We start from the raw sequence: 24,171 nt of genomic DNA on the forward strand, positions 1-24,171 counted from the left end.
TTGGAACAGCCGCTGTGGTGCGTGGGAGAGAGAATCAATCAAGGAAGAACAGAATGTTTGTCTTTTGGCAATGAGGTCCCAGTTGAGGTGACCTCACATGTATTTGTAGCAGACCCAATCAGCGATGTGATTTTTCTTCAGCTTTGTTCAGTAGAAAGCAAATAGGAGCAAATGAGGCAGAGGGATAACCCTACTTGGTTAGGCTTAATCAGCGACAGGACAAGGCAGCGAGGTACTGCAAACTGGATGATAGTGTAGAGTTGCATTGATTTACAAAGAGGTTGATAGGGAAGAGGGAGAAGAGTTTTACCAGTTCAGGGCTGATAGTTTAGGAAAGAAATGAGGGGTAGAAGGAATGGAAGTTACGGTAAGGATAAAGAACAAGGTTAGGGGGCCATAAGACAAATGAGGCTTGAATATTGACCTTCCAACCTATTCTAAGCATAATTACATGTTAAATTGTTGAATTCTGCTAATGTGTTAATGCACAGTATGATTCATCTATGTTCAGCATTTCTGATCAAGAATAAAGTACCTGTCCCATTCTTGATCAATATTATATATTGATTACCTCTTTTACTCTCCCTCCTTTTGGGAGCTCCTAGACTTGAGCCATAAGTAAATTGTCTGGGAGTGGGGGTGGGGGGTTGGAATGGTGGTTGCGGTGGTGGTGGTGGTGGTGGTGGTGAGGAATTTAATGAACTGAAGAATATATTATTTGGGAGCCTTATTTCCCAAACTAGTGAGGTCAGGTTGGAGAGAGAGAGAGAGACAGAGACAGAGACAGAATTCACCACTGTCATGAAGGAAATCCAAGCTGTCCAAGCTGAAGAGGGAATCCCTGTGTATTTCCCCCAGATACTTCTGTTTGCAGATGACAAAATGCTGGTTATAGCAAACTCCATAAAACTGAAGAGTCTCCTGGAAGAAATCGACAACACTTCAAAAAAGTACAGCTTAAAGATTCAAACAGGAAAAATTAAATGGATAAGAATGACTGTTATCCAGGTTCTAACATGCAACTATATAAACAACCTATAGATTAGTACTATTTATTATCTTAAAGGCACACATGGACAATGTCACGGGCCCAGAATTAAACAGGAAGAGGAACTTGGTGGAGGTTCCCTTCAAGAAACTGTAAGGTTCCTTTAACAGTCAAAGAAACAACTTAGAAAGGCTAAACAGCTTTCCTGTTGTCAGACAGCTAGTAAGTGTTGGGGCAGAATATGAACCCAGGTCACTCCTGACTCCCAAGTCCAGCCTCTTTCCACTGTATCACACTGCCAAGGCCCAGCTAAGGTGTCCCTTCCTAAATAAAGCCCTTCCTCATCCCTCCAGTTAGTAGAGTTCTCTCTTGCTTCAGATTAATCTGTATTTATCTAAATGTGTACATGCTTTATCCTGCCCTCCCACTGGAATATAAGCTCCCAGAGGGTAGGGATTTGTCTTTGTTTTCTCAGGACCTATTGTTCAGTCATTTCAGTCATGCCTGATTCTTCATGACCCCATTTGGGGCTTTCTTGGCAAAGACACTGGAGTGATTCACCATTTCCTTCTCCAACTCATTTTACAGATGAGCAAACTGAAGCAAACAGAACTAAGCGACTTGCCCAGAGTCACATAGCTCATAAGTGTCTGGGGCCAGATTTCAACTCAGGAAGATAAGTCTTCCTGACTCCAGGCCCAGGACTCTACCTTTGACACATACCTCCCTCCCTTACATGTGATAAATACTAAATAAATATTTAGTTGACTTACTGAATTAAGAGAAAGCTTTCGCCTCAAGACTTCCCTGAGGAAATAGTATAAGTTGAGTCTCAAGAGAAGGATTTTGATAGGCAGAGATGAAACCTGCATCCCAGAAACAGCCATGCATGGAAAGGAAAGATATATCAAATCTGAGGAATAGCTAGTAGTCCAGTGTGGCTGCAAGGTATGGCATATATAAGGATAATATAATATATAGCATTATGTATAGTATATATAATCAGAGAAACATAAATTGAAACAACTCTGACTCTCACCTCACACCCATCAGATTGGCAAAGTTGACAAAAAGGGAAAATGACAAATGTTAGAAGGACTGAGGGAACATAGCCACACTAATGCACTGTTGTTGGATCTGTGATCAATTGTTCCAGTCATTCTGGAGAGCCATTTGGAACTATGCCTTCAAAGTTACTAAATTGTGGATATTCTTTCACCCAGTAGTACCACTCTTAGGCCTATGCCCCAAGGAGACCAACATATGAGGAAAAGGTCCTATATGTGTAGAAACATAGCAGTTCTTTGGATGGTGGCAAAAAATTGGGAACTAAAGGATTGCTCTTCTCTAGTAAATAGCTGAATGAATTATAGTGTGTATATACATACCTCTGTGTGTATTTGTGTGTGTGTGTGTGTGTGTGTAATGGAATACAACTGTGCAAAAAGAAATGATGAAAGAGGTGGTTTCAGAAAAATCTAGGAAGACATCTATGAACGGATACATGGAGAAGTGACCAGTTTATAAGGGACAATTTTGCAAAGGCACTGTAACAACAAACTTTGAAAAACTTAAGAACTTGGATCAATACAGTGACCACGATTCCAGAGGACTGAATGTGAAGCCTGCTAACCCCCCTCCTGAAGAGAATGATGAACTCGGTACAGAATGAGAAATATATTTTTTGGGCATGACTAATTCAGGAATTTGTTTTGCTTTACTACTTTAGACAAGGCCTTTGTGGAGTTTTTTTCTGTTTTCTCCAGTGGGAGAAAGGAAGAAAGGAAGGAGAGAAAATAAGTTTTGGTTAACTGGAAAAAAAATCTTTTAAAATCATTACATGCTAGGCACTATGCTAAGGGCTTTAAAATTTTATTTTCTAACTTAACCCAATCTACAGATGAGGAAACTGAGGCAAACAGGGGTTAAGTGACTTGCCTAGGGTCCCACAGCAAGTCAACATTTGAGGCCAGATTTAAATTCAGGTCTTCTTGACTCCAGGTCTGGCACTTGTATATCTACTGCACTACCTAGGTCCGGCCCCCTTCCCTTCCCCTACTCCCTCCCCCCCCCTGGAAAAGTATGATATAATGAAAATTAGTGCAAAATAAGGCTGGAGCCCAATTGTGGAGCATGTTAAATGCCAAGGTCAGGGGTTAGATTTTATCCTACAGGCAGAGAGGAGTTATGAAAGTTTTTCAACAAGTGTTTATTAATACTGCTACACTCAAGGCACTGACTGTCCTTAGTACTGGGGATACAAATACGGTCTCGGCCTTCTGGGACCTTATATTTGTGCCAGAGTGTCCGAAGAGAGATCCAGATAGGGAGTAGAAAGGGAGGAGTCAGAGAAGGGGGAGTTAAGAAAGAAGCCACAGAAATTAAAAGTTGATGGAGCTAAAGGAACAGCAGAAGGACCCTGGCATTCAGGGTGTCAGAGGAAGTGCTGGGTTTTGTTATTTAAGTAGGCACTTAATGTTGCTGAAATGAAATAAAATGAAATCAGAGTCTCTGTCAAGGTGGGGAGTCAGGAGGGCAGGGAGAACCAAAAGAGGTTAAAAGAAGGAAGGGAGCAGGGCTGAAAAGTAGTTAATTCCAGTCCACGAGGTGTCATGAACCTGATGAATGTAGAGGGATCCAGGATGAGAAATTTCAGTCTTAGATTTAGAGCTGGAAGGAATCTTGGAGGTCACAGGGTCCAACTCCCCTCATTTTATATTTGAGGAAAATGAAATACAGAAAGGATAGGTGACTTATCCAGGGTCACACAACCTGTCAATGCATGAGGCAGGGTTTTGAATCCACACTCCTGACTTCAAGTATAGCACTTACTGTATGCACTGTCTTGCTGCCTCCCAAGCTCGGCTCTACCCACTCCCACAGTTAATTTTTAGATTCAGGGCTAATAACACTAACTCATTTGTATAATCTTGGGCAAATCATTTCCTCCCTGGGAAACTTAGATTCCTCCACTATATAATGAGCATAATTATCCTTGTGCCACCTACACCTAGGAGGCTTAACCTGAGCATCTTTAAGATCTCAGTATTTGAGTGTGAGGTTTTTTTTTTCCATTATGAAGACCTGCTCTGAATTAATTAAACCCATATCAATAAATCCTTCTCCACAAACAAGTCTGACTCATCTTCACTTCCCACACAACACCAAATAGAAAGCCTTAGCTAGGATAAGCTTTCAGGAACCTGTGGCAGATTCGCTCCTGTCCAGGAAGTTTTCCCACCTCCTCTCCAGACATTAAAATACTGCTCATTTTCCATGAAGGCCCTGGGTAAGTCCCCATCTGCTCCAGCACCCCAGACAGCACTGATTTTTCTGAGCCCTTGCTCAAAAGGATATCTGGGAATTACTAGGCCAGGGGCAAGTTCTGTCAGGAAAGCTGGGTGGAGGTGGCAGCACTGGCAAGGTCCAACTGAAGAGGTTTGGAGTGACTGGACCCGGAGAATGCCAAGGCAGAATTGCCTAGAACAAGGTCATACACTCATAGCCTCCTCTTAATCAAGTGGAAGAGTTTATTGTAGAGGAAACAGTACCTGGTGAATTTCCTTTGGGGAACTTGCCTCCCAATTGGAGTGAATCTAAAGCTTATATAGCAAAGGGGCAGGGAAAGGAATGTTAAAGATGCTCATCAGGTAATTCGAGGGGTCCAGGTGTCTTCGGGAGCTGACGTCAGTGATCTATGGATGGGAAAATTCAGGGAGTCAGCAGAAACAACTGTGCTGATACCAAACTTCGAGGGAGGACAGTTTTTGTTGTAGCTGCCAGAGGCACGGACCTTGGGGATATGGCTGGAGGGGAGGCTCCTAGGGCCAGCTCTGTGTGTGTTCTTCATCAGCTCCGTGCCCGTAACAAGGAGATAATGGGATGGGGTTTTTTATACCTGTCTCAGGGCTTTTTGCAGTCCAGGTCCCACCATCCGATCACAGCTGCAGTAAGTTCAGTAACAGCTGGTTATCCTTCAGCTAATCCAGCCCACAGCCCAGTAAGGGGTTAGGGTTGAGAGGAAAGGGAGTACGGGAGAAGGGGCATTAGGAATGACTGAACCTGGCAGTGCAGGGGGGCCCAGAGCGGTCTGCCCCCGGGCAGGACGTGTAAGGTGCGTGGGAGCCCACGCCTGTCCCGGAACCAGGATAGCTTCGCCTCTGCCGAGCTGCGGGTGTGGTCCTACCTCCCCGGTCAGGATGAGTTTGGAGGCCAGGGACCACACCTCTTCTGGCTCTTCTTCTCCCTCCCCCAAGTCTCATCTTTCGCTTTTCCCCTTTCTCACCTTCACCTCTATCCCCAGAGTCGGGGAGGCTGGCCCCGGCGGCCCGGCTGGCCCCGGCCCTGGAAGGGAGCGGGCTGGGTATCTTTGCAGAAGGCGGCCCCCAATCGGGACCAAAGTCTGGAGCACCTGCACCGTTCCCAGCGACAGCAGCCACACCCGGGGCTCCTCCTCGAGGAGTTCCGCAGGATCCGTCCTCCCCCGGCCTTCGGAGGTGGGCGGACAGCCGGGTGGGTGCGGTGGGGCGGAACTGGGGTCCTGCCCTTTGCCAGGGAGGGTGTGAATTATGTCAATAAGCGGAGGGGTAGGTTAGACACGTGTTTCTGAAAGCGTACCCACCCTCTGGGCGGGGCGTGTTTAAATGACCGTTAATAAGGACACCCCGGGCACGGCTGTCTTCGTGCTGGGTGCAGCCGTCCCGCGCAGACGTTAGGGAGTGGGGAGGACCCCCGCCGGCTCCGGGACACCGAGAGGGCCGAGGCGCCGATTGGCCTGGAGGGCCGTGATGTCAGGAGCCCAGCGCGCGAAACCGCGGAGGGATTGAGAAGTGAGAAAATGAGGGCGGGGCCTCGCTCCGGGCCCCATCCGCTGCTGCGGTAGCGGCACAGACGGCGGTGGGGACCGGCAAGCTGGCGGGAGGGTGAAAGGAGACGCTCTCGTGCGGCCGGTGCTCTGCACCCCAGCCGGCTTCGGGCTCACCGCCACTGCGGCGGGGACGCCCCCCAGACTGTTCGCGACAGGGAAGTCGCGCGTGCGCAGCACGAGAAGGGAGTGGGCTAGCGCCCGAGCCCCCAGGCCTGGGGGCGGGACGCGTGCGCAGACCGAGGCGCTGGGGGAGGGGGCCCGGTGCTGCTGAGAGCGCGCCCCCCGCGTCCCGCCTCGGACGGGGTCAGGCCGGGCCATGGCGTTCCTCTCGGGCCCGCGGCTGCTGGACTGGGCCAGCTCGCCCCCGCACCTGCAATTCAACAAGTTCGTCCTGACGGGCTACCGGCCGGCCAGCAGCGGCTCGGGCTGCCTGCGCAGCCTCTTCTACCTGCACAACGAGCTGGGCAACATCTACACCCACGGTGAGCGCGTCCCCCGGGAGGGGCAGGCCCGCCCGCGCACCCCGGCCCCGGCTCCGGCCCACTCTTCCTTAGCGACACCCCTTCGTGCCCGCGTCCTGAGCCCGGCTCGCGGATCGCCGCGTACCCCAGCCCCGCACGGCCGTTGCTCCCTGCTGCCGACGCCGAATAAGCCCCCTTTCTTGGCACGCACCCACGCCTTCGCCTATTGTCCCCATCGCCCCCGCAGCGCGTCACGCGGTCCCAGCCCGCTGCCCAGTCCGTCCCGTGCGGGCCCTGCGCGCTTTGGACCTGCCGCCGGCCCCCGGTTTGCCTGCAGCAGTGGGGACCGAGGGGACAAGCGGAGCCCCGGAGGCGGTGGGAAAGCCGGGGCTTCCCGGAGCGCAGGCTTCCTGCTTCTGGTCCCCAGCTGGGAGAAGTCGAGGAGCGGAAAGACCGGGAGACCAAGGGTTAATTAATCCCGTTAACCTAACTGCACTTGCCCCCTTCCATTCGGCTGCCCCCGGGTTATAGATCGGGATTATGCTTGGGTTGGGGAATTCAGAAAGCAGGGAGGGGATTAGGATTTGGGGGGAAGCTGGAGAGACCGGGGACAGGAGGTGTAGTTTCCGGGAAGAAACTAGGCATTGGGCAGAGATGCCCGGGTCTGGGGATGGAGAGCGGGAGGGAGAGAGGGACGAGGGCTGGGACACCAGCTTTCTGGGAGACGTTCACTCTGGCCCAGTGGGCTGGTGTGACAAAGCTCCCATTGTTTGTGACCCCAGGCTCGGCCAGTTTTTGCCCCACCCCCATCACCCTAAAAGATCTCAAGTATTCGGGGGCCCGTTGATCTCCCTTCGCCCACGGGGGTGGGGGAAGGTGGAGCTGTGTCCGAGTGGGGTGGTGACCCCAGGCTAATCCCCCTTGAGCCTGGGGGGAATTAGCCTGGTTCCTTATCAATCCCATAATCCCTTGTGTGGGGGTCCCACCGGCGGCCTGGGCATAATAGCCGGTTCTCCACAATTACTGCCAGTCCTTGCTTTCCTGAAGAGGTTGGTGGGCTGTGCGGGAGCAGGGGGCCAGGAAGGAGTCGGCCGTCAGTCCGGACCTGGGAGCTCTCTCACTGGCCCTCCTTTCCCGGTTAAAGACAAGCCGTGCCCCTTGGCGTCCCAGCGCCAGCTGCCAGCTGAGAGGCTTCTCTGCCCCACAGCTCCCCCTGGCGCTCCCAGCTGCCTGTTGCCGCCCCTTTGCCCTCTTCTCGCCCCTCCGCCTGGGTCAGGCTGAGCTGTGCTGACACAGCTGCTGAGCTCACTGGGCTTGTCCTTGAGCTGTTCCAGGGAGAGTTCCCCGGAGCTGGCCCCGACTGAGGGCCGCCTATGGACTCTGGGACCGAGAATGCTGCCCCAAGCCTCGTGCCAAAGTCAAGGATGAGGGACAAGTTACATAGAACTTTACATCTCATGCTGCTTTCCTTATTCAAGATCGAGTGTCCCACATTTTACAAATGGAGAAACAGGCTTGGGTAGTGTGCTGTACACTTCCCCCATCTCAGCCAGCTAACTCGTCTGTAAACCGAAGATGCTAATATACAGAGTTGCGAGGAGACGGTTTTGTAAACCTAAAAATGCTATAGAAATTTGAGTACTCAGTGGAAATTCAGATTCAGGTTCCTAATTTTAGGGCTAGTGTTTTTTCCACTCTGTCACAGTGGATCTCATTTCTCTCTGAACCAGGCCCTGAGTGGGAGGAGGGGGGCCTGCAGAGGGGAACTGTAGTAAAAGAGTAAGGAAGTTAGGACCAAGAAATCCAAACCTAGCTGAATCATACCCAGATTGTGTGGATCTCAGAAGCTGGAAATTTTGGAGCTGAGTAATTAGAAGAGGCTAGATGACTGGAAACGAGAATTAGCTATCTTTTTGTCTTTCCTTCCTTCTTTAGCTTGATTTCCCCCCAGCCTTTTGTAAAAGTCATTGGAAAGGCCCAAATTTCTTATCTCTCCAGACTGTACTTTGGAAGAAATTATGGGAAGAGAGCTGGATACCCCAAGCAATATGGCTGATACTGTCCCTACATCTCTCTACCTCCCCCCCCATCCCAACAGGCTTGGCCCTTCTGGGTTTCCTGGTGCTGCTGCCCCTGACCATGCCCTGGGGACAGCTGGGAGGGGGCGGCTGGCTGGGGGGAACACACTGTGTGGCCTGTCTGGCACCCCCTGCAGGCTCTGTGCTCTACCACCTCTTCATGTGCCACCGTGGGGGTAGCCCTGTCTACGCCCGGCTCCTTGCCCTCGACATGTGTGGGGTCTGCCTCGTCAACACCCTTGGTGAGCAGGGAAAGGGGGGGAAATTGGGTGCTGGGGTGGGGTTGACCTTGTCCTACCTTTTGATGAGTTAGAGCAGTAGACAATTGGCTAGGAAAAAGGGGATGGGAGGGGAAAAATGGCTTCTGGATTCTTTTTGTTGGGCTTGGGAAGGGTTTGAAATTGAAAACTTCTCACTCCTCATTTTTTGTGTTCTGTTTCTCCTTCTAGGGGCCCTGCCCATCATCCACTGTACCTTGGTGTGTCGACCTTGGCTGCGTCCAGCAGCCCTGGTGGGCTATACTCTCATATCTGGGTTGGCAGGATGGCGAGCCCTCACTGCCCCCTCAACTAGTGCCCGACTTCGGGCTTTTGGCTGGCAAGCAGGAGCACGACTGCTGGTGTTTGGGGCTCGAGGGATGGGGCTAGGAGCAGGAGCCCCAGGATCCCTGCCCTGCTATCTTCGAATGGATGCATTAGCATTGCTGGGGGGGCTAGTGAATGTAGCCCGGCTACCTGAACGTTGGGGGCCTGGTCGCTTTGACTACTGGGGTAATTCCCACCAAATCATGCATCTGCTCAGTGTTGGCTCCATCCTACAACTGCATGCTGGTGTTGTACCTGATCTGCTCTGGGCTGCCCGCCATGCGTGTCCCACGGACTGAGCTGGTTTTTTAATCTGCAAAAAAATGCTCCCATTTCTTGAAGCTGTAGAAGGTTCCTTTTTTCCTTCAAAGCCCCCCCAAAATCTACAGCCTTTTTTTCCCCCTAGGTCTCCCTTTTCAAGTCTATTGAGCTTCCTCATGTTGCCTAATCATGAGCTGTCTCTAAAGTACCAAAGGCTCTCATTTGAGTTCCCTAAATTTGTACTCTTTTTCTTCCTCAGGACTGTAGAGGGCTGTCTAACTCTATAGAATTCATTGCTTTACTCTACTACAGAATGTGTTCTCACAGCCTGTCATGTTTTCCAGTGCTATTTCTGTTGACAAGGGCTCCCCCTCAGAGACAGTCTGATGTGACTGAATGACAGCATCAGGAAAAAATGGATTATAGTCCTCCACTAATCCCGTACTGTGACCTCAGATGAGTCACGGGGCCTCGAGTCCCTTACCTGTAAAAAGAGGGGCAAGCTTTGTTTTATAATGTTTTCATCTAGGTTTCCAACTCTAGATGTTTGCATATATGCCACTCCTTCTCAGAGCCAGTAGTCAGTAACCTTACCTATTATCTAAACCCCTTTTGTTCTTCACTAAATTGAATGGGGAGCAGTGAAGGACTCTCCAGCTCCTCCTGTGTCTGGTGGCCTTAAGCACCACCTTTCAGAAAGCATTTGCACAACCAGTCTCCTTTCCTGGCATGCTAGCCCCTTATATTTAACTTTGTACAAGCTCTACCCCTGAGATTCTTCCCTTTCCTCTCTCCTCCTAAAACCTCCCACCCTCATTCCCCCACCCTCAACCATGGATTTAAGGATACCAAACACCAAGATCTCTGTTTCTTGCACAAGGCCTCTTTGCACATGGATTGGGCCAGGGTGGTCCCTGCAGAAGAAAATTCAGCTTCTCACAAAGACTTTAACAACCACTTCTAAACTGGGGCAAAAGACTAGTCCTCTGGTCCAAGAATTAAGGCTTTTTCTACTCTGCATAAGATGGATCCAGAGGGTTTTTAAATGCCCAAGCAAACTTTTAAGCCTCACCTGTGGACTGAAACTGCCCAGGTCTAAACTCCTGCACTTTTTACCTGAGGATGGTGCTCTTTAACTGTTGGACTTGTAAGACTTGGAAACCTCTCCATTCCTGACGAAGGTGCAACTCCAATCACCAGTCTTCTTGTATGAGGACCCTGGCCTTTTGGAACAGGAATGTCTCCTACCCTAGACCTTATCTTTAGGGTTGGTAGAACCAAGGATAAAATCAATAAATGGAGCAGGATGAGCTGATCAGGGAATTCTTTTGGGGGGCACTCCTTAAAGATACTATAAAGTATCTACACTATAGATAACTATGCTATAAAGTATCTAGTAGTTGCAATTACAAGAATATCCAAGATTCAAATAGTTTTTATTAGACTATGCCATCTCCAAAATTACAGAAGGGATCCTAGAAGAAAAAACTGTCCCTTCCCCACTGCCACCCCCTCCCCAACCTGTGGAAAGCATAGGCCTATATACAGAAGTGCCCCCAAAGTAAAGAGAGCTCTGGAGTGAGGAACAAGGATAAAAAGATTAAAAACAGACTAGAGTTTGGTTGGGGCTCAGTTGGGGTCAAGTGAGTCCTCAAAGAGGCTGAGGAGGTTTCGGGGCTCAAAAGAGGGACCCTGGGGCAGCTCCGGGCTGATGCCACTTAGATCCAGGGGGTCCCTGCAGGCAAGGAGGTGAAAGGAGGGAAGAAAAGAGTGAAGGCCAGACTCATTCCACAACCAGCCCCTTTGTCTCACCTTGCACCCAAGGATGCCCCACCCAGAATCTAAGGATTCAGTTCTCACTTCTCTTTTGACTACTATCTTCCAGAATAGGCTTTCCTCTTCCCCTTTTCAGACTCAGGTATTCCTCACCTTATCCTCCGTCCACCTCTGACATCAGGAGAACCATTTCGAGGGGTAGAAGTACCCCCAGGGGAGCGGGCTAGGATCATCGCTGGAGACAGTGGGGGGCTATAGGGAAGAGAAGAACTTGAACAAAATAGGGAAGGAAGTCTGGGAAGCACAATAGAGAATATTCCCTGAAAGTCCTAAGATTCTAGAAGAGAAGCACAAGGCTATGTCTGGAGCAAGGGTGCTTAACTTTTCTATCATGGAACCCCTTTAGCAGTCTGTACAGTCTATGGAACCTTTATCAAAATAACGTTTTCAAATCCATAAAATACACAGAATAACAATGAATTTCAATTATACTGAAGAGTACATTTATCAAAATAGTTTTAAAAACAAGCTTATAGACCCCAAGTTAAGTAAACTTTGTAAATTTAATATTTTTAACTGTTGACTAATAAAAATCAGGAATATATTCCTAAAGAAAAAAAAATCCCATTATTAGCTGAGAAAAGGGGTTAATGTAGCTATCCCAGGTAAACACCGTTGTATACTTGCAGATTGTGCCTACATGGAATTATTTCTCTCCAGCAGTTTACTTTGCACTTGTGGCATTTTCCCAACTAAAAGACTTCCTCATGTACCATCTGCTACTAGTCAAATAATTTAGATTTTAGGATCTTCCAGCTCCAGAAAGAGCATGAACAAATATTTGCTCCACTTTTCCTTTTGTCTAGGTATTTGGAATGTCTTAACACAGTTTTATTATATTAGACACTATTAGATATATTAGGTAACACTCTAATAGTATGTGTCAGATGAATGTAATACAACCTCAGTGTGAAAACGTCTTAAACTTGAGCCTGTAAGGTTAGGCAAAACAAATGGATTTTCTACTTGAGATTTAGTGTAACACTGTTAAACCCTGCCCCTGGATCTGTGGTTTGGGATAGGGTACGTCATCACCCCTTACACCCATCAAAGCATGTGATGGAAGCTTCACAGTAAGGGTAGAAGGTCAGAAATATTCATTCTAACTTGACCTATTCTAGACAGCAAGTATACTACTTGCCAGACATTAGAAATATAAAGGCAGAAAGTTCAGATTAGGCAGTTTCTAATGTTATAAGGCCACCCTTTTCCCCCTGAGTCTAAGTTGACTTACCCCAAGCTGTCATCTTCCCAGTCACTGGAGATGCTACTGTCTAGAAGGAGGCTAGAAAGTGGGGAGCTGGGAGGTGTGGCTGGAGGGCCCAGGGGGCGCAGCCAGCTGGCAGGGTGAACCAGGCTGTGCCATAACCAGCATAGCAGAGAAAAGAAACCCTATGGGAAAAGGTGAAATGGAGGTGAAAATTCCAAAACAACAGGAATGAGAGTACTCAAAAATGTTGGTAGGAAGAGCAATCTATGGAACTTACTTGCCATAAGGCTCGACCTCTACTCAGGACCTCATGAGCCATGCCTCCCAGGAACCCCCAATGGCTCAGCTTCCTTATGACCTCCAGGGCCAATAGGGCTTCAGCTGTGGCACGCTTCTTGGGGTCTGGTTCTAGCATCATGATGAGGACAGAGCGCAGCTCAGAGGACAGGCCTATGGATAAAAACAGGGATAAATTAGCCTACTTCTCAAGAACCTGTTCTCCCAGAACCCAAATGTGGTTATTGCAAATACCCAAGAGATTTTCCTTCAATACCTACCACAACTTAATCCCAGAACCAGAACTCAGTTATTCCATGGTCCAATTACGCAGCAGTGATAAATGAGCAGTATTTTCTTTGGCTCTTTCTTTTCCCCAATCTTCCTGATACATAAGAACCTAGGTATACCCTTTCTGTCTACCCTGGAATCTAGGTCAAATCCCTTTTTCAGAATTATGAAAGGATATTTTGCCATTTGGTGCCTCTTACCACTCTTCCTCTTCTGCCTCTACTCACCAGCAGTGAACTCAGGGGGCAGATAACCCCTCCGGAGTTGCTGCCAGCCCTCCCCACCACGGGGCAGCTCCATGTTGCAGGCGACTTCCAGAATGGTAAGGCCCAAGCTGGGGAAAAGAGCAGTATTAACCCACAGAAACTAACTTATTTGTATCCATACTTCAGGATGATGTATCCCTATTTATCCCCAAAAGCACAAGAGGAAAATGACAGCTACTTATATTACATAGAGCAACAGAGAGTCTCAACATTTTTTACAGAGAAACTTTTTTGTAGAAGCCTTAAAAAGCACTAGTAGCGAAGGGAATGGAGTGGGATTGCTGAAGTTCCTGGGAATGGACACTACTCTGGAGCCTTTCTCCAGACAACCTGACACATACCACTTCTTAACATAGCCTGGAATCAAAGGCAACTGACTCCACCTGAATTCTAATTCCCCCAGTCTTTCAGGGCTCCTTGCTGCTTTTTATCAGCAAAGTCCCTGAGCAGAATGGGGACCACATGGAGAGGTCAGGAGTCTATTTTTGGAGACTCCCATAAAGTGACATAATGCCTTCAGGCCATTCCTGAGACATACACTTGCTTACCCATTACTTATTTGCAGTAAAGTTTATTTCAGGTCTTAGCATCCTTTGGGTAACCCTATCCAAGTTTCTCAGGGATAACATTCACCTGGAGCTCAACCATCTTCAGGGTCAGAAATTCCTTCCAAAAATTCTCCTAGTAACAGAATAATATCCCTTCTCTTAGAAAATTCTAGTCTGCTCCCTAAGAATGTAATAACTATACCTGATGGGATAAAATGTCTTTGAACCTATGTCTACACAACCCCACTACTCCACTACCACCTCCCTATCCTAACTCCAAAGACTGGTTTTTCATCTTTCTTCTCCTACTCACCTGAACACATCTGCAGCTGTCCCATAGCAACCCTGCAGCAGCTCTGGAGCCATATAACGGGGGTCACCCTCTTGGGCCTCACCAGGCCCAGCTGTCCCCAGTTCCACCAGCAGTCCAAAGTCTCCCAACTTACAGCGGCCTCGGGGCTCCAGGAAAATGTTAGCTGGCTTGACATCCAAGTGGGCCAGTCCATGGCTGTGCAGGTGTGCCAAGGCCAGTAATGTGTCCCGAAGGTAACCCCAAACCTGGGCCTCAGGTAGGCCAGACCCTCGAGCCTCACAGTGCTGTTGTAGGTTGGGCCCACATAGCTCTGTCTGCAAATACAGGAGCCCACCCTCTTCCCAAGCTCTCTCCAAATGAACACAACGGGGATGCCGTCCCACTTTTTCATGGCCCCCAACTTCTGCCAACTTGAGTGCCCGATCCTGAGGACCCCGGAATGGGGAGACTGAACGTTTCACAGCATAGAGACGGCCATCTTCCTTGGAGCGAACCTAGAAACGGGGTAATAGGTAGGACACTAAAATATTGCTAACTCTGGAGGAGGAAGAGTTTACAACTGAGTATAACACCCATCTTGGTGGACATGAGTAACTTTAGGGAGGAAGGAAATAACAGTACAATACTAATATGTTGCAGATTCTGGGACAAAAAGATTAGAAATGAGGTAGCTAGGTCAGAATCTAAGGAAAACTTTGAGTGTAGCAAAAAAAACAGCCAAACCTTATGATATTAATATTTTCTAGTGGGGAAAGATTTGAGGACAATAGTAAAATCAGGAGAGTATATTCGAAAGGGATTTTCTGTTGTCAGCTTTAGGGATGACAAATCATATTAGAAGAAATAATACTGATTTTTTTTTTATGTTATGAGACTATTGTAATTTTTTTCTCGTTTGTATTTATTTGTCCCTTAAACTCAGCTGAAATCCCATCTTCTTTGTATGTACATAGCTGTTTACATGTCTCCCCTATTAGGATGTGAGTGCCTTGGGAAAAAGTGTTTTTGCCTTTCTTTTGTATCTTTTGTTAAACAGTGTTTAACATAGTGATCAGCACGTAGTAAGAGCTTAATAAATTCTTGTTGACTAACTAGGAGTCAGCAGCATGATACAATGTGTAAAGACCACTGACTCTAGAGCTTGGAGACAGCTGGAATTCAGATTCTGCCTCTGACATATACTACTGGGTAACCTTTGGTAAGCCTAACTTCTCTGGGCCTCAGTTATCTCAGCTGTAAAATGAAGAGGGAGGTTGTATTCCATGGCCTCTGAGTCCCTTCCAGGTCAAATCTATGAATAAACTGTTTTGTTGTGTTAAGTCCCTGAAATTTATTTCAGGAATAACTTGAGTAAATTATTTTAAATGCTCAAGTCTCCAGGAAATTATTGACTCAGCCTGTCATTCTTATTTATGTTTTTAAATGTAGTTCAAAATAGAATTATTCAACTGGAAAACAAAACTCTTGGAAAAATAATGGTTTGGATACCCAAAATACACAAAGAAATATTTTGTTACAAAATAGTAGTATAAACTAACAGGAGATTTAACTGCATTTTAAACTACCTAGCATAATATCATATACTAACAATGTTAATTGCACTGATGGAAAAACATTAATGTGATACATACAAACATTTTATGTAGACAATTAGTATTTATTGATGAGCATGATGTACAGTTTTTCATGACAGATATCCCATAAGATCCCTTTCAAGTCTAAATATATGATCCTATGATTTGCTACTTCAGTGATTTGAAGTAGAAAATAAGATAATTTATAGATCAGGATCACTGATTTAGAACTCTATAGGACCTTAGAAATAATCTAGTCTAATATCCTCATTTTATATTTGAGGAACTGAGACCCAGAGGTTACTTGTTTTGTCCAAGGTACCACAGCTTGTAAATGCCTGAATTGGGATCAAACCTAGATCTCTAAGCAAAAATATAGTACTCTTTCCACTGTGCCATGCTGAATAGGAGTTTAATGCTGACATGGTCTTAAAGTACATTGCCTTCTGTCAATCATCAGGTCAGAATATTGGGGCAGCTAGGTGGTGCAGTGGATAGAGCACTACTGTAGGAGTCAGGAGGACCTGAGTTCAAATCTCACCTCAGACACTTGACATTCACTACTTGTGTGACCTTGGGCAAGTCACTTAACCCCAACTGCCTCATCCTGGGTCATCTCCAGTCATTCTGAGGAATATCTGGTCACTGGATTCTGATGGCTCTGGAGGAGAAGTGAGGCTGATGACCCGCACAGCCCTCCCTTACTCAAAACAAAGTCAAGTGCAAGTCATGTCATTATTTCTCTGATGGTAAGGTCTTTTTGGGCAAAGAAGGACGAACACACACACACACAAAGGTCAAGGAAGTAAACTAAAATGATTACCTAGTAATATGAACAGAACAAAACAAGCCACCCTTATCATCTGAAGACTTACTGACTGGTTAAGAATAAATCTGGCATTGAGGAATGGTCCAATAAGTTCAATTCTTTAAGCCTAGATGAGTGACTCTGAAAACCAATTTTGTGGATTTTCTGAGACTGAACTCCCCATTTGGGGACTATGAAGAAGCAAACACTCCAGAAGAGAGTATCATGACCAAATTAGGAATATATAAACAGAACAATTTAGAGGTAAGCTAACTATCACAAAGTTAGGACAAGATTGCTGTCTTTTAGTTCAGGGCTACTTCCTCCAAGAAGCCTTCCTTATCCTTAGTTATTAGTACTCTCCCTCCTTGAATATTCCTATTTTGTCTCATTTCTCCTTTGCCCCTTTCACTCCCTATCATATTTTACTTAACTGTGTACATGTCATATCACCCTAGTAAAATGTCAGATCTTTGACGACAGAAACTGTTTGTTTTTTAATCTTTAAATCTTCAGTGCCTAGCACATTACTTTGCATACAGTATGTGTTTAATAAATGAAGTTAATTCCATATACTTCTAAGCATATTATTTCTGAATTTGAATGTTTACTTGTCCTTCTGAAATAAACCTTTAAAAAATGTGATTCTGTGTTTTGATATATGCGGAAACAGGGGAGAGAAGGGAAAAAAGGAAGTATGTGTCAGAAATGGGCACCAAAATATGGTATCAGCAGAACATCAGTAGAAGGGGAAGTGGTTTGGGGACTCTGTGTATGTAGTAGATTTTTAAATTTCCAGAGCCAAACAGGGGAAGGGATTAGGAAGTTCCAGAAACTCAGGACTAAGTTTCAATTGGAGTTGGGTCATTAGAAAATTTTTGAACATAGTAAAAGGAAAAAGCTCTGGATACAAAATCAAGAACAGTGTATCAATTTCATTTGAAAAAGCTATTTCCAAGCAGAAGACTTTGAGACCTGCAACACAAGGCTAGAACCTTTATTAGGAGATGGGGCTCTAAGTAGAGACATAACTGGCTTCCTTGAAAGAACTGATCAGAAGAAAAGAGGTGGAATTTAATTATGGGACCAAGGAATCCCCATCTCTCCACTCACCTTGAAGACTTCCCCAAAGGAACCCCGTCCCAATCGCCCAAGTCTCTGGAAACTCTGCTGAAAGAAAGACTCAGGCCGGTCTGGGTCATAGCCACGGCTCTGCAATGCTCCTGGGGGCCCACCTCGAAATGAAACTCCTCTGGGTCTGGGCTGGCTCCAGCCTGGAGTTCTAGGGGGAAAGAAGCGACTAACAGAACCACTCCCTTTGGCAGGAGGCCGTGGTGGTAGGCTTCTGTTCAGGCCCCCAGGCCTCTTAAGAGAGAAGCCAGGCTCAGCATGACGAAAGTAGGCAGGAACAGGCACAGGAGTACCACTGAGGGGTGGAGGGGTCCCTTCTGTTGGGACTGGCATGACCAGCAAAGGAGACCCTACAAAACAAAGGAAGTCAGTAACTACTAAGAGTAGGTTAAATTGTCATAAGAAATAGCTCACAAATGACAAAACTTCAGTCTTCTCATTGTTTATAGAATTAGGATTAAATTATTTTAGCCCTCAACACTTTCCACAATCTGGCACCAACTTACATTTCCAGTCATTTCTCATTATATAACCCTTCTGGCATTCTACATTCCTGGACTATTCATCATTCTTCAATATTATTATATTCAATATATTCTCCTCAGCCCATGCTGCCCTCAATCCCTCAGAATGCAACCTCTACACATCTCTACATGTGGAAATTCTTCCATTCTTTCAAGACCCAACTCAAGCGGTCCTTTTCTTCATGATAATTTCCCCCATCTCCCAGCTAGAAATGATTGCAACCTACCCTAAATCTCTCCTGTCATTCTATCTGACCCCTCCTATCCACTTAATCACATTCCAACATATAGATATCTGTGTATGTGTCTTATCCCCTGACCAGATTGCAAGCTTCTGTTGGAATGTGTCAGCCACCTTTTTTGTATCCCCAAGGACAAGGACCAATTTTTGAACATAGTAACTACTTGGAGTAAATGTTTTGCTAAATTGAAAGCAAGCAGAAGGCCTGGATCACAGGACAGGGCAGCTTGCATTGAAGAAAGAAATCCTCCCAGAACACACAGGCACAACAAAATAAGCCCAAACAGCACAGGATAACCCTCAGTTAGGCCTGCTCAGAACGGCTTCAGAACCAGTCACTCCCTCCTCTCCTCTAGGAATTACAAGTCCCAGCTCCCTGGCTACCATGTCAAAGGAGCCGGACTCCACCACACTCCTCCTGTGTCCCTTCTAGACCTTGGACATCCTGGCAAACCAAATGCTACACACGTCCAGCCAAAAGGAGGTGGCTACAGGGGACACATTCCTCAGAAAACAACAAGAGTTCACAAAACGGGCCGGGTTTGGTGCATCGGCTGCCGGGGCGGGAGGCGGGAATGCCCGTCATTCGGGGGCCCAGGGTTACTACTGGAAAGGAGTGCGGGGGCCAGGGAAGCTGCTACTGGAAACGAGGAGACTGAGTTTCGGGGTCCACGAAGGAGGAGAGTGAGAACGGAAGGGAACAGGGTGCCTGTTACCCAGGGTGGGAAAAAGGGGCTCGGGTCAAGGAAAGATCCTGGAAGGGGAAGGGCGGCCAGAGGAGGAGGAAGCAGGAGGAGGGAGGAGTGTGGGGAGGGGAGGGTAAGACCAAGGGATGGTCCGTCAGGGAGTGAAGGGCAGGGCAGGGGCCGAGTAGGAGGAGAAGGGGAGAGGCTGTCGGGCCAGGGAAGGGTTGGGGGCCCCCGAAGGAGGGCTGCTCAAGAGAGGGAAGGGAAGAGGAGGGGCCGAGGGAGGAAGAGCAGCCAGGGAGGGGCGGGGCCGGGAGACTGGGGGACGAAGAGCGATCTAGGAGGGGAAGGGGCTTGGGGGGCGGGGCAGAGGGAAGACCGGATGGCCAGGGTTGTCAGCGAGGGGACTAGGCTCTGAAGGAGGGGCTGAGGGCGGGCTCTGAGAGGGGCGAGCCCGCGGTACCTGGAGCTCGGGAGGCCAGGGCTGGGGCTGTTACCGAAGGTCAGGGGTCTCCTCAGGGTCAGGGGTCAGACGCTCACCACCAGGTGGGGCTCGGGCTCCTGCTCCGGGTGCCCCGGATGAGCCGGTTCGGCACGGGGCCAGCCTTCAGGGTCCCGCGCAGTGGGGGAGGGAGGAGGGACAAGGCAGGGGAGGGGAGGGTCCAGACGTCGGCCGGTTCCAAAGACTCCAGCGCGCGGAGGGGTCGGTGGAACTGGAAGGGTCCCATGCGCGCGCGCGGCGCCTTCTCGCGCCAAAAATTCCAAATGAGTCTCGTGGGCTCCGCCCAGGAATGCCTTTAGCCCCGCCTCCTCATGATGGATTCACCAATAAGTGGCGCCGCTTCTAGCCCGTCCCCATCACGTATCTCCACACGTAGCCGGGTGAGGCGCTAGGCCCCGCCTACTCGCTCCCTGGGCGACGTCAGTGAAGCCGCGGGGCGGGCCTTCCAGCTGAGAAGCCCCGCCCCTCCCGGCCCCACCCACCGTGGAACCAGCTCCGCAGGTACTTGGCTGGACGCTGCACGTGGCTGTCCCGCAGCCTCCCTCTCCCGGGCGAGAACTCCCGAAAGTCTGAGCCGGAAGGAATCCTGGGATGTAAAAGCTTGCTATCCAGTCCAGTCCACACGGGAAAGAGAATCTCCACAGAACCTGAGCAGTGGTCATCCGGGCTGTACTTGAAGACCTAGGATGAAGGGGAGCCAGCTGTATCCCGAGGGGAACATCTCTGTAAGCATTAAGAAGTTTGACCTGACATCAAGCTTGAATCTGGCTCTTTGCACCTTCCATCCCATTGTTCCCAGTCCCACCCTCCTGGCCAGAGGCAGCTAGGTAGGCCAGTGGATGGAGTTGGAGGAACATTCATCTTCCCGAGGTCAAGTCCGGCCTCAGACACTTACTAGCCGTGTGACCTTGGGCAAGTCACTTAACCTCTGTTTGCCTCGGTTCCCTCATCTGTAAAATGGGGACAATAATATCACCTCCCTCCCAGTAATATTTGTAAACCACTTAACTAGAGGCCTGGCATACTGTAAATGCCCTTCTAGGACCAAACAATATATCTAATCTCTGTCTTCCACATGGCAGCCTTCAAATACTTGAACACATGTATCCTTTTCTCCTGGAATTCTTCTCCAGGCTTGACATTCCTAATTCCTTCAACCAGTCTTCATAGGGCGTTGTTTCAGGCTCTGCATAGTCCCAGTGGCCCTCCTCTGGATACTTTTCAGTTTATCAATGATCTGTAATCGGTTATCTTAATGATCTAAGCCAACCGACCTCATTTTGGGAATGGGGACATTCATACTTAAAGAAGGGTCACACAGGAAGAAATGCAAAAAGATCCAGAGATGTCAATGGGACAATCAGTGATGGTAGGCTGCATTGAAAAGGAAAGACAAAGGACTTCTCTGTGGCACCCCAAGATAGGTCGGTCATTACCTGTCCTTCGCCTCTGTCTTGTCTCCTCTCGTGCCCAAGAATCACAGAAGCTCAGAATTAGAAGAGACCTCAAAAGTCATCTAATCAAACTTATGTCCAGATGACCATGCCTTCTGCAATATAACAAGCAAAAGCAGTCATCTGACCTGGCACAGTGTGTATAAAATGGGTTTAGAGTATGAGGAAGTAAGGCTTCAAATCTATCACCTCAGCTAACACTGTGTCATCATGAGCAAATTATTTACCTTTTCTAAGTACAAGTTTTCAATCTGTGAAAGGATTTAATCATGCTTGCAGTACTCACTGGGTTACTGTGAAGCTCAAATGAAATTGTATATGTGTGTATACATACATACATGCGTATGTACACACACATGTAATTTGTATACTTTAAAGATACTGTAATTGTTGAGTTGCTTTTCATTCTTGTTTGACTTCATGACCCCATTTGGGGCTTTTACGGCAAAGATAGTGGAGTGGTTTGCCATTTCCTTCTCCAGCTCATTTTACAGATGAAGAAACTGAGGCAAGCAGGGTTAAGTGACTTGCCCACAGTCGCACAGCTACTAAGGCCAGATTTTCAACTCAGGAAGCTATCTGGACTCCAGACCTTGATACTATATCCGCTTCATCACCTAGCTGCCCCAATGATATTATAAAGGGTATCCCCAAAAGTCCTCATGCAGCTTTAAGTAATTAAAGCTTTAATAGCTTATTAATTATTATTATCCAGACTCTCCTTGAAGACTTCCAGAGAGGGGGACTCCTTACTCCTCCACCCACCCTAAGGCACCCTATTTCCCATTTTGTGTAGGTTTAATTGTTAAGAAGTTTTTTTAATACCAAACTTAAATCTTCCACTCTTCAACCTCCACCCTATTGCTCCTATTTCTGCCCTTCATGTTCATATAGTTCCTGGATTTTTCTTGTCAGGTAGACTTCCAAATATTTTATATTGTCTACAGTTATTTAAATGGAATTTCTCCATCTCTTGCTGCTGGGTCATGTTGGTAATATATAGAAATGCCAGTGATTTATTTGGGTATATTTTATATCATGCAATTTTGCTAAAGTTGTTAATTATTTCAAGTAGTTTTTTAATTGATTCTCTAGGATTCTCTAAGTACACTATCATATCATCTGCAAAGAGTGCAAAGAGTGATAGCTTTGTTTCCTCATTGCCTATTTTAATTCTTTCAATTTATTTTCCTTACCTTATTGCTAAAGCTAACATTTCTAATACAATTATTGAATAACAGTGGTGATAATGGATATCCTTGTTTCACTCCTCATCTTATTGGAAATACTTCTAGCTTATCCTCATTATGTATAATGCTTGCTGCTGATGGTTTGAGATGGATGCTAATCATTTTAAGGAAAACTCCATTTATTCCTGTGCTCTCTAGTGTTTTTAATAGGAGTGGGTGCTGTTTTTTGTCAAAAGCTTTTTCTGGCATCGATTGAGATAATCATGTGATTTCTCTTAATTGTGGTATTGATATGGTCAGTTATTCTCATAGTTTTCCTAATATTGAGCCAGTCCTGCATTCCTGGCATAAATCCCACCTGGTCATAGTGTATTTATTTCTGCCCTCTGGAGCCAAGTAGAAGTCTAATCTTTGATCCCCATGAATGCCCTTTAAGTACTGGTATCTTTCATTAACAGGAAGAACTGAAAGTGACCTGGGGTTACATCTAGTCCAACTTGTACCCCAAAAAGTTTCCTCTACAAAATAAGCCAGCTAAGCTTGTTTTCTTCAACTAGCTTCATGTGTCATGGTTTCTATTCTCATCATCATTCTAGTCATCTTTCTCCAGCTTGTCAATTGCCCTTTGGGATGTTATCAATATTTACAAGGTTCGATCTTTCCTTCCACTTCCCCAGTTCTTCCCCTTACCTTCAGAACTGTGCACTACAGAAGCAGAATGAGAATATAGTGACTTGTCACCTGAAATGAGCCACTTCTAAAAGACAAATTGCTTAGTAAGAAAGCCATGAAGAACTATAAGGACAGTCACAGCAGAGTACCAATGAAACAACTTGAGAGGGACTTATCTTGAGTGGTAGCAGACTCTCTCTAGAGCCTAAGAACTTTGGAGAGAGACCTGCTGAAGCCGAGTCAAATAAGTAAATTGGTCACCGAGGGCCAAGTAATGACAACAGCCTGGGAAGCTCTATTGACGGGGTGGCATGCCTGCATCTTGAGTTTGTGATTGCTGGCGATGGAAGCTGAAGCAGATTTTGCTGAGCTGATTCGGTTCATCTTCCCCTTCAGACTTTTACTGTGAACAGGGAAAATTCAAACTATTAATGGGTTACAGCACAGGAGTTACTAAAGAAATGGTATGCTTTTTATTGGGGAAATGGAGCAGCTATCTGGGAAATCTCATTACTGTATTTTATCTTTCAGTAAATATACTTAAACTATAATTTGAGTATTTTTTGTCTTTGGATCACACAAAGAGATAAAATTAGTAATGGGAAACAAGACATGAGCTAAATTTGGAGATTTTCCCAAAGCTTAAACATCTGAGTAGGGGTAAAATACAAGCTGAAGTTCTAAAATAGACTTTTGAAACATTATGTACACATAGTTTTGCATCATTAAGCCCTCAACCAAATTGAAAGGAACCTAGGCCAAGGAAGAAGGGCATGTGGCTCTGTATTACATAAAGAGGAGGAAGCCTACTATATCTGACAGTTCTTTTCATATGTGGGGATTAGACATGTTTCAGCACCCCCTTTATAGGTGGAGTACTCTCTACCCTACCTACCTTTACACATCTGTATCAAAACCCTCATTTCTCTAAATTGTGATGCCTGGAACTGAACACAACATTTTACAGTTTGATCAAGATAGAATACAAAGAGATTATTGTCTCCCTACCTCTGAACACTACAATTCTAAATAAGTCTAGGATTGCATCAGATCTTTGATAGACCCCACTTTGAGACTTGCCTCAGAAACTTACTAGGTGTGTGACATGTCACTCAACCTCTCTTGTCTCAGTTTTCTCATCTGTAAAATGATTATTATAAAAGCACCTACCTCTAAGGGTTGTTGTGAGGATCAAATAAGATAATGAGTGTAAAGGGCTTTACAAACTTTTAAAACAACATATAAATGCCAGGTGTTCTTCTTGGGGTAGTTAGGTGGCACAGTGGACAGAGCATCAGGCCTGGAGTCAGTTGAAATCTGGCTTCAGACACTCACTAGCTATGTGACCCTGGGCAAATCACATAATCCTGTTTGCTTCAGTTTGCTCATCTGTAAAATGAGCCAGAGAAG

The 24,171-nt window shown here is 46.7% G+C and overlaps 2 protein-coding genes across 6 annotated transcripts; one reads left to right on the top strand and one right to left on the bottom strand.

Annotated features, from left to right (window-relative positions):
- Positions 1-5,880: 5,880 nt before the first annotated feature.
- PAQR4 (progestin and adipoQ receptor family member 4) lies at positions 5,881-10,549 on the top strand. Of its 2 annotated transcripts, XM_072602692.1 has the most exons (3): positions 6,074-6,337; positions 8,415-8,636; positions 8,844-10,549. In XM_072602692.1, the coding sequence occupies exons 1-3, from the start codon at positions 6,172-6,174 to the stop codon at positions 9,275-9,277; spliced, it is 822 nt and encodes a 273-aa protein (XP_072458793.1). In that variant the 5' UTR covers positions 6,074-6,171; the 3' UTR covers positions 9,278-10,549. The 2 variants fall into 2 exon arrangements, with proteins under 2 accessions (XP_072458801.1, XP_072458793.1); XM_072602700.1 differs by lacking the exon at positions 8,415-8,636 and having other exon boundaries at positions 5,881-6,337.
- Positions 10,550-10,658: 109 nt separating this feature from the next.
- On the bottom strand, positions 10,659-19,708 carry PKMYT1 (protein kinase, membrane associated tyrosine/threonine 1). 4 transcript variants are annotated; one of them, XM_072602662.1, is made up of 8 exons: positions 19,484-19,708; positions 17,475-17,842; positions 13,980-14,473; positions 13,080-13,186; positions 12,563-12,735; positions 12,310-12,467; positions 11,169-11,267; positions 10,659-10,974 (listed from the first exon to the last, which is right to left on the bottom strand). In XM_072602662.1, the coding sequence occupies exons 2-8, from the start codon at positions 17,823-17,825 to the stop codon at positions 10,869-10,871; spliced, it is 1,488 nt and encodes a 495-aa protein (XP_072458763.1). In that variant the 5' UTR covers positions 17,826-17,842; positions 19,484-19,708; the 3' UTR covers positions 10,659-10,868. The 4 variants fall into 4 exon arrangements, with proteins under 4 accessions (XP_072458763.1, XP_072458770.1, XP_072458756.1 ...); XM_072602669.1 differs by having other exon boundaries at positions 19,441-19,706; XM_072602655.1 differs by having other exon boundaries at positions 19,407-19,534.
- Positions 19,709-24,171: the final 4,463 nt, after the last annotated feature.

This window comes from Notamacropus eugenii, chromosome 1 (genome assembly GCF_028372415.1).
Source record: "Notamacropus eugenii isolate mMacEug1 chromosome 1, mMacEug1.pri_v2, whole genome shotgun sequence".
Classification (NCBI taxonomy): domain Eukaryota; kingdom Metazoa; phylum Chordata; class Mammalia; order Diprotodontia; family Macropodidae; genus Notamacropus; species Notamacropus eugenii.

What these genes read in the sequence shown, in the direction of transcription:
- PAQR4 (XM_072602692.1), top strand. Translation starts at nt 6,172, where the DNA reads ATGGCGTTCCTCTCGGGCCCGCGGCTGCTGGACTGGGCCAGCTCGCCC. An exon ending in GGGCAACATCTACACCCACG is followed by an intron (nt 6,338 to 8,414) that starts GTGAGCGCGTCC and finishes CCATCCCAACAG; the next exon opens with GCTTGGCCCTTCTGGGTTTC. An exon ending in CTGCCTCGTCAACACCCTTG is followed by an intron (nt 8,637 to 8,843) that starts GTGAGCAGGGAA and finishes TTCTCCTTCTAG; the next exon opens with GGGCCCTGCCCATCATCCAC.
- PKMYT1 (XM_072602662.1), bottom strand. Translation starts at nt 17,825, where the DNA reads ATGCCAGTCCCAACAGAAGGGACCCCTCCACCCCTCAGTGGTACTCCT. An exon ending in ACAGCTGCAGATGTGTTCAG is followed by an intron (nt 13,187 to 13,979) that starts GTGAGTAGGAGA and finishes TCTTTTCCCCAG; the next exon opens with CTTGGGCCTTACCATTCTGG. An exon ending in GCCCCCTGAGTTCACTGCTG is followed by an intron (nt 12,736 to 13,079) that starts GTGAGTAGAGGC and finishes TTTTATCCATAG; the next exon opens with GCCTGTCCTCTGAGCTGCGC.